The following is a 9,016-nucleotide window of genomic DNA, read 5'->3' on the forward strand; positions in this document are numbered from 1 at the left end:
TTTTAGTAGAAACGGGGTTTCACCATGTTGACCAGGATGGTCTTGATCTCTTGACCTCGTGATCCACCCGCCTCAGCCTCCCAAAGTGCAGGGATTACAGGCGTGAGCCACTGCGCCCAGCCCCTTCCATAGGATATTCTTTAGGTGATCATATTATCTGCAAATAAAGACAGTTTTACTTCTTTCTTTCCAATCCGTATGTCTTTTATTTCATTTTCTCGCTTTGCTGCACACCCTAAGATATCAGGCACAATCTCAAATAGAGGTAGTAAGAGTGGATGTCCTTTGTTCATTCCCAACGTCAGGGGAAAATCATCAGGTCTTTACCATTAAATATGAAGTTAGCTGCAGGTTTTCCAAGGTGCCTTAGTCCCTTTTGTGCTACTATAACAAAATACCCGAGACTGGGTAATATGTAAAAAACAGAAATCAGAAATGTGTTTTCTTTTTTTTTTGAGATGACGTCTCACTCTGTCACCCAGGCTGGTGTGCAGTGGTACGTTGCCGGCTCACTGCAATCTCCACCTCCCCAGTTTAAGAAATTCTCCTGTTTCAGCCTCCTGAATAGCTTGAATTATAGGTGTGGGCCACCATGCCTGGCTAGTTTTTGTATTTTTAGTAGAGATGGGGTTTTGCCATGTTGGCCAGGCTGGTCTCAAACTCCTGACCTCAGGAGATCCACCTGCCTCAGCCTCCCAGAGTGCTGGGATTACAGGCATGAGCCACTGTGTCCAGCCCGGAAATGTATTTTCTTACAGTTCTGGAGGCTGGGAAGTACAAGATTAAGGTTCTGGCATCTGGTGGCACTGTGAACTCAGCATCCTCTAGTGAAGAGGAATGCTGTGTCCTCACATAATAGAGGATAAAAGGGCAAAAGGGGTAAACTCCGCTGGGCGCGGTGGCTCATGCCTATAATCCTAGCACTTTGGGAGGCTGAGGTGGGTGGATCACCTGAGATCAGGAGTTCAAGACCAGCCTGGCCAGCATGGTGAAACTCCATCTTTAAAAATAAAAATAATAAAAATAGGGTAAACTCAGATAAGTCCTTTTTTTTTTTTTTTTTTTGAGACAGTTTCGCTCCTGTTACCCAGGCTGGAGTGCAATGGCGCGATCTCGGCTCACCGCAACCTCCGCCTTCTAGGTTCAAGCAATTCTCCTGCCTCAGCCTCCCGAGTAGCTGTGACTACAGGTGCACACCACCATGCCCAGCTAATTTTTGTATTTTTAGTAGAGACAGGGTTTCACCATGTTGACCAGGATGGTCTCGATCTCTTGACCTCGTGATCCACCCGCCTTGGCCTCCCAAAGTGCTGGGATTATAGGCTTGAGCCACCGCGCCCGGCCCAGATAAGCCCTTTTATAAGGGCAGCCAATCCCATTCAGAAGGGTGGAGTACTCATAACTCAATCACCTCCCAAAAGCCACACTTTCAAATACTGGTGCATTGGGATTCAGTTTTTTTTTTTTTTTTTTTTCACCAGTTGTTAAATGACCTTTATTGAAATATTTTCCTTTGTGCTTCTTAACTAGCTGGGCATTCCACAGCACCACTATTGATGTCATCTATGATGTCATGAGGGTGGCGGCCATCAACATTACAGCCCACAGATTGGGCAGTCCCCAGGATCTCTTTAATGGTTCCAGAAAGTTCTCTGGCTAAAGATCGGTGCCGCATCTGTCGAGCAATGTTGACAATCTCATCGAAAGTGATATTCCCACTGTGTTTAATGTTTTTCTGTTTCTTTCTGTCTCTTGGTGGTTCCTTAAGGGCTTTGATGATCAGGGCAGAGGCAGAAGGCACCACCTCAATCTGGGCCTGTCTGTTCTGAATGGTCAGTTTCACTGTAATCCTCAGGCCCTTCCAGTCACCCGTTGCCTTGGCAATGTCATCACCAACCTTTTTTGGAGACAGACCCAGGGGGCCGATCTTGGGGGCAAGCGCAGAAGTGGCACCGACTTCACCCCCAGTGCACCTCAGGTATACGACTTTGATCTCGTTGGGGTCGAACTTCGGCGGCATGATGGAGGTGGCTGGTGTCGGATGAACCCAGATTCGGGACGACCGAAGAAAGTTGCACCTTGGCCTCCTCCGAGCCGAAAGCTGAAAGCGGGATTCCGTTTTAAACATGAATTTTGGTGGGGACAAAAGCATTCAAACCCTAGTAGTGCCCTTTATCCGATTGAGGGCATTCCCTATTATTCATATTTTGCTACGAGTTTTTCTTAATAGATACTGGATATTTGAACATTTTAAACATTATTTAAAATTTGAGCAATTATTTTAATATAATTTTTAAATTTGCACCAAATACATACAAGAGCAAGTCATGTTTTAATTTTGCTTGAAAATGTATTAATGGATATATAATGTCTCCAATTATTAAAAATTAAGAATGTACCTATTTATATATATATTTTTTAAATGCTTTACTTTTTCTTTTTTTGAGACGGAGTTTCCCTCTTGTTGCCCAGGCTGGAGTGCAGTGGTGCACTCTTGGCTCAGCACAACATCCACCTCCCAGGTTCAAGCGATTCTCCTGCCTCAGCCTCTCGAGTAGCTGGGATTACAAGCATGTGCCACCTCGCCCCGCTAATTGTGTATTTTTTAGTAGAGATGGGTTTCTCCATGTTGGTCAGGCTGGTCTCGAACTGTTGACTCAAGTGATCCACCCACCTCGGCCTCCCAAAGGGCTGGGATTACAGGTGTGAGCTACCATGCCTGCCCACAAATGCTTGACTTCTTTATGATGGCTTACTAATAAAACCCTAAATGATTTGAACTTGAGAAGTATCTTCTCTTCACAACTAACAATTTAGATTTTATTTATAAGGACAAGGCAGTTAAAATGAAAGGTTTTCTAATGAAGCAGGCATTGCTGCCATGTGCTAATAAATACATATTTGGTTACAAAGATATGTATGTTTAAGTCTTGAGTTACACTGTGGATGATGTTTGGGAATCAGGTTGCCCCTGCTCCTCTCCGTTGAATGATGGGTACCAGGCTGCTGTATGGGCACTGTGTCTCCTTATTTAATACAGTGCAGCATCACAAGCATGTATTTTAGGAGATTTGGACTAAGGTCAAGTCAGCTTTGATACAGACTAACAAAGTCAAAGGAGAAGCACCAAAAATAAAACTCCTCAAACACCCCCAAATCCAAAAGCTGATACGAAAGATCCATTGTTTATTATAGGTGCATAATGTACCATTTTGTGACAATATACAAAGATATTATTATAACTTCCAGACAGATTGTCAGGAAATCCTTTCCAAAAAAAAGAAAGAAAAGAGCCACACCTAATTTACTATTACTTGGAAAAATCCATTGGTTTATGTGATAAACACTAAAATAGACTGATTATACGTCAGGCTAAATGCCAAGCTGTTCTTCTGTGAACTCTAAGATAATGGCCCCTCATTGTTCTGTGTGTTTTCATTGCCAATTCCTGTCAGACTGCTCCTCAGCAGTTAGTGGGTTTCTATCATTTATCAAAAGTCTGAAGCTTAAAAGTCTCTCTTTGCTTGTCTGAAACAACAACTCATTTGTTTATTAAACATGCATTTGATGAAATGTTTAAGGCTCCTATGTGATTGGTAAATTACCACTATTTGTAAATTGAGGAAATGTGTAAAACCATATTGCCTTAGGAAAAATTATGCAATCACTTATAGTTATCCTTGGGGTAGCTATCTTCTCTAATTTAACAATAAATCCTTCTAGACTGTATTAAAGTAAGAACTTTTTGTAATTTAAATGGAGTCATATTTGGTAAAATATAAGCTAACTCCAGCAGACAGTGCTAGTAATAGTGTTAAAAAATTATAGAATCTTAAAGACATGATTTTATGTAAGAACACATTCCTGTGCTGGTTTTGTTCCTCTAAAGATTTCGTTGTGTCTTTCAGTCTTCTTCACACTATTTAACTTCTCAATGTTCGGTGTTATTTATTTATTTATTTATTTTTGAGAAGGAGTCTCACTCAGCTGCTCAGGCTGGAGTGCAGTGGTGCAATCTCAGCTCACTACAACCACTGTCTCCAGGGTTAAAGTAATTCTCCCATCTCAGCCTCCTGGGTAACTGGGATTACAGGCACTCACCATTGTGCCCAGCTAATTTTTGTATCTTAGTAGAGACAGGGTTAAACCATGTTGGCCAGGCTGGTTTTGAACTCCTGACCTCAGGTGATCCTCATGTCTTGGCCTCCCAAACTGTTAGGATTACAGGCGTGAGCCTCCGAACCCCGCCACACTATTTACCTTCTATACTACAGAAGCTGAAATATTTGTTTGCCAAAAATCCCTCTTGCATGTTAATTACATATTCTTTCAGTTCGGTCTTTTGTAGCACTGGGAACTATTTTGTCATTTGGACTCTAAACCTTTTAAAGTGCATTTTTTACAACTGTAGGTTAATGAAACATAGGTAAGGTAACATCGACTCAGACATTATCTCACATAAACTTATGAGTGTGCTTTCTTTCAGTAGGTGTGTGAGTGCAGCATAGACAGGACTGCGAAGGAGACCAGTGAAAATAAAAAGCACACATTTACTTCCTGAATTCACTTTGGAAAGCTATGCTGGAAAGTAAGCATCGGAAACAGAAGAGAAAGAAGGGAAAGACAGGAGGGAGGATTGTAAAATACTTAATGGTCACAGAAAATAGTAAAAGAGTTCTTTAATTTCACAGTTTACTTGCAAAGATCCTGCAGAAGAGATTAAGGAAAGATAATGGACAGATCTTAACTCAAAGGAAGAAAGCATATTTAAAAACAATAGCAATAGTTTTCTTTGCGAGTGTGGGGATGGGGGATAGATTTTTTTTAAATTCCTCAATCTGGGCCATTTCAGGGTTCGGAAAGCCGCTGGGTGTCCCATAAGGGTATCCAGGCACTTTCTGTCAGCAAGATAGAATGAGCTAGAGAAGGAGGCTGACTGCGTGCACAGGCCTTTCCTGGCTTCCTCAAAGCTCTTAGATGTACCGGAGGTTCCCTGCACAATCAGCCTGTGAGTTCATTTCTCATCTCCGGTATTGACCTCTGTTGCTCTACTGGAGTTTGTAGGCTTCAATATTCTGTTCTGTGGAAAGCGTGAAGAAGGAAAGGGCAGGGCAGGAACCTAGGTAGGGATGAGGTAGAGGGTTTAGTTTTAAGGTCATTTTAATGGCCTGAGCAGGTGTGGAGTTGACTTTGAACTTAAGCCCTGGATGGATACCCTGGTTAGGTCCTGCACTCCTGGTTTTCCCTTATATTAAAGGCAGTGGAGACTACTTATTTCAAGAGCGGTGCTAAGATAAAATGACAGGATTTCCCCTGTGAGAGAAGACAAATGCTTTTCTTTGGGATAACAAACATTCCACAATTCCATAGAGGCAATCCTTTATTTGTTCCTCTTGCCCTGACAATGGGAAGTCACAAAACCTCTTTCACCTTATGCCCAAGGCCACCGTGCAAGCACAAACTTCAAGGAGAAGCATAAAGATAAGGTAAGAATCTCTGGGAAGGAAGGTATTAGTGTGCCCTGCTGTTCAGAACCCTGCCCCATCCTACTTCCTCACTCTTCTCCCAGCCTCAGATTCTCTGGCTCTCGCCCACCTTATCTGCTTCTGGAGCATTTCCATTATTTATCCCAATGTAGGTGTAGGAAATCAGTTTTCCTTTTGGCTCATCTGGGACTTGGTTAGAACTGAAAGAGAAAAACAAACCCCAAAATAAATAAACTGAAGGAAAAGAAAGAAAATATAAGAACATAGAAATGGATAGGTTTACAAAACCCAGATTTTTTTTTTTTCTTTTATCCTAATCTCACCAAGGTCTAGTGATAACCTGGTTGGATTGGCAGTTTGTAAAGTACACAGCTCCAATTCTTTCTGGCTTCCACACTGTCTGGGCTGACAGGGTGGAGGCTAGACTGAGCTTCTTGGATATCTGGTCCAATGTTACTTTAAACAAACCATCTCTGGTGGAATCTCAGGAAAAATGTTTCAGTCCTTTTGGAAATGGGTTCTGTGTTTATTCTCTGAGATTAGCCTTCAGATTATCTGTCATTCCCAGGTTGAAACTCAGCTGATTTTCCTTCAAACAGACCCCTGACCCTCTGGGCCCAGCTTTGTTCTTCTTTCTAAATAAATCAAACCAAAACAAAAACAAACAACAAAAAAATGTCCCTCTTTGCTCTGCAAGGGATCTGCCCTCAATCCCAAGGCAGTGATATTCAGCACTGGCAATCCAGCTAGTCACTGTGGCCCCGACTGCTGAAAATACTACTCTTGCTCTAATCCTGTCTTTACTAACTTGGTTAGTCTGATGGATACTCTTTTCCTCCCTTTCCTTTTCTTTTTTGAGGTAGAGTCTCGCTCTATCACGCAGACTGCAGTGCAAAGGCACTATCGTGGGTCACTGCAGCCTCCACCTCCTGAGCCAAAGTGATCCTCCCACTTCAGCCTCCTGAGTAGCTGGGACTACAGGCATGCACCACCAGGCCCAAATAATTTTTCTGTGTGTTTTTTTGTTTGTTTGTCTGTTTTGAGACAGAGTTTTGCTCTTCTGCCCAGAGTGGAGTGAGGTGGCACAATCTCGGCTCACTGCAACCTCTGCCCTCAGGTTCAAACAATTCTCCTACCTCAGCCACCCCAGTAGCTGGGATTACAGACAGCTGCCACCACACCCAGCTAATTTTTGTATTTTTGGTAGAGATGGAATTTCACCATGCTGGCCAGGCTGATCTCGAACTCCTGACTTCAGGTGATCTGCGTGCCTCAGTCTTCCAAAGTGCTGGGATTACAGGCGTGAGCCACTGCACCCAGCCAGTTTTTTTGTGATTTATCCAGACAGGGCATTGCCTTGTTGCCCAGGCTGGTCTCAAACTCCTGACCTCAAGTAATTGTCCTGCCTTGGCCTCCCAAAGTGTTGGGATTATAGGCATAAGCCATGGTGCCCGGCCCTGATGGATCCTCTTGAGTATTGGATTTTCTGAGACATCCCATCACTCAGAGATCTCCCCCTACATGGCAGCAGGCTCACTGGAGCTGACCACTTTCATTACACAATTTAAAAACACTTATTATGCAATCAGCAGGAAAAAAAATTTAAAAATGCAAAAACAAACACACATATATATAGTCCTGCTTGCCGCCAAGGAAACAAGAGGGATGTTTTTAGCCACAGTTCTTAGATTTCCCAACCCCAAGCTTGTTTCCTACAAAGTTGCAAAACCCCTGACCAAAGAATTATGGGGCCCTGGCTGTTGTTTTCATACTAAACAGCTGAGCTTTGAGGGGCAGGATTACATAAAGGCCAAGTACATAGGCTCCGGGGGACAGATCATTGGGTTTGAATCCTAGCTTGGCTGCTTATTAGCCGATTCACTACTGGCAAATTACTTACTAACTCCATGCCTTAGTTACACACAGAGTAAGATGAGTTACAGTGGTGGGTGTAGGGGCAAGGAGTATACAGACCATCAGTTCAGTTACAATGGTGGGTGGGGTAAGTAGTTAAGAATGGAGTGAGGAGTATTCATTCACATTATCATGGTAACAGTTAAGGTGGCAGAGTGGGGTGACGGGAAGCTTCTGTCCCTGGGAAGCTCCACTGGGCCTTCAGGGATAATGGTCAAGACAGGTGGGGGTTGGGGGGTGATCAGCTGAGACAGGCAGGACTTTAGACTTCCTGGGTCCGGGCTTGCACATGGAGGCCTGACATATCTGTCTTTTTATACAGAGAGAGAAAGAATTAGAGAAGAGGGGGTGATAACAGGTTTCAGGGTGGGGGCGACGCTTCTCAAGGCTTCTTTGAGTGGGATTGGGGGTGGTGCGGAAACCTAAAAATGGGAAAGAATTTAGACCGCTGGCAGATTTTGGGGAAAGGGGTGATATCGTGGGGTTGTTAGAAGGAGCATCTGTCCTATTGACTGATTGGTTATCACTTGTATAGGATTTTGTAGGAATTGAGAGATTAACTGGAAAAACACAGGGTTTAAATAAGAGAAGGAGAGAGACAGTATTCGAGGACTAAGTGTTGGAAGAAGCCACGACTTCCAGTTAGACAGTGTCCCACCAGTCCAGCCAGGTCCACAATAACCATTTGCCCCATTAGTGAGCTTTTGGGCTCTGTTTCTTAATTTATTGACGGCATTTTACATGAGGCCAGGCTGATTTACATAAAAACAACATTATTCTGGAGCTTTGGACCTGAATGCCAAGGGAACCAGCAAGGGCTGCGGCTGCTAAAGGTTGTAGTTGCGGGCTTGCTAGGGTAACTGCGGGGAGGGAGAGCTTCTGTTTTCATGGTGCATGAGGAAGCATGTGGTATTTATAAGCAACCACTCACTTTTATTAACAAGATTGGGTATGAGCAGAGAACAGGAGTGAAATACTAGCTGTAATTGCCTGGAGGGAGAGTGTAAACCGGCAACTTAAACAAAAGCAGGGCATGTAAAAGTTAATGAGTGCAGTGAACCTGAGCACAGTCAGACAATAATAGAAACAGACTTTTAGAGGTGTGGTTTAAGCAGTAGGGGTGAATAAAAAACGATGAGTTTGTGTCCTTTGTAGGGACATGGATGAACCTGGAAACCATCATTCTCAGCAAACTGACACAAGAGCAGAAAATCAAACACTGCATGTTCTCACTTATAGGAGGGTGTTGAACAATGAGAACACATGGACACAGGGAGGGGAGCATCACACACTGGGGTCTGTTGTGGGGAATAAGGGAGGGACAGCAGGGGGTGGGGAGTTGGGGAGAGAGAGCATGGGGAGAAATGCCAGATATAGGTGAAGGGGAAGAAGGCAGCAAATCACACTGCCATGTGTGTACCTATGCAACTATCTGGCATGTCCTTCACATGTACCCCAAAACCTAAAATGCAATAAAAAAAAAAAAAGTAGTAGGGGCATCTGCATAAAGCTGGAGAAGGCAAGGGGCTGAAAGTAAGTGTGTGAGGTGTAAAGAAAAAACTTTGGAGGTTGTGAGAGCGATAAAGGGTAAATGGGGCATAGCCTGTGGTTTTGAG

General features: G+C 43.5%; 1 protein-coding gene across 1 annotated transcript; it reads right to left on the reverse strand.

Moving 5' to 3' along the window:
• Nucleotides 1–1,455: 1,455 nt before the first annotated feature.
• On the reverse strand, nt 1,456–2,109 carry LOC100405643 (large ribosomal subunit protein uL11). The gene has a single exon (XM_002754372.7). The coding sequence runs from the start codon at nt 2,018–2,020 to the stop codon at nt 1,523–1,525; it is 498 nt and encodes a 165-aa protein (XP_002754418.3). The 5' UTR covers nt 2,021–2,109; the 3' UTR covers nt 1,456–1,522.
• Between the last annotated feature and the right edge of the window lie 6,907 nt (nt 2,110–9,016).

Source organism: Callithrix jacchus, chromosome 10 (assembly GCF_049354715.1).
Source record: "Callithrix jacchus isolate 240 chromosome 10, calJac240_pri, whole genome shotgun sequence".
NCBI lineage: Eukaryota > Metazoa > Chordata > Mammalia > Primates > Cebidae > Callithrix > Callithrix jacchus.

What these genes read in the sequence shown, in the direction of transcription:
- LOC100405643 (XM_002754372.7), bottom strand. Translation starts at nt 2,020, where the DNA reads ATGCCGCCGAAGTTCGACCCCAACGAGATCAAAGTCGTATACCTGAGG.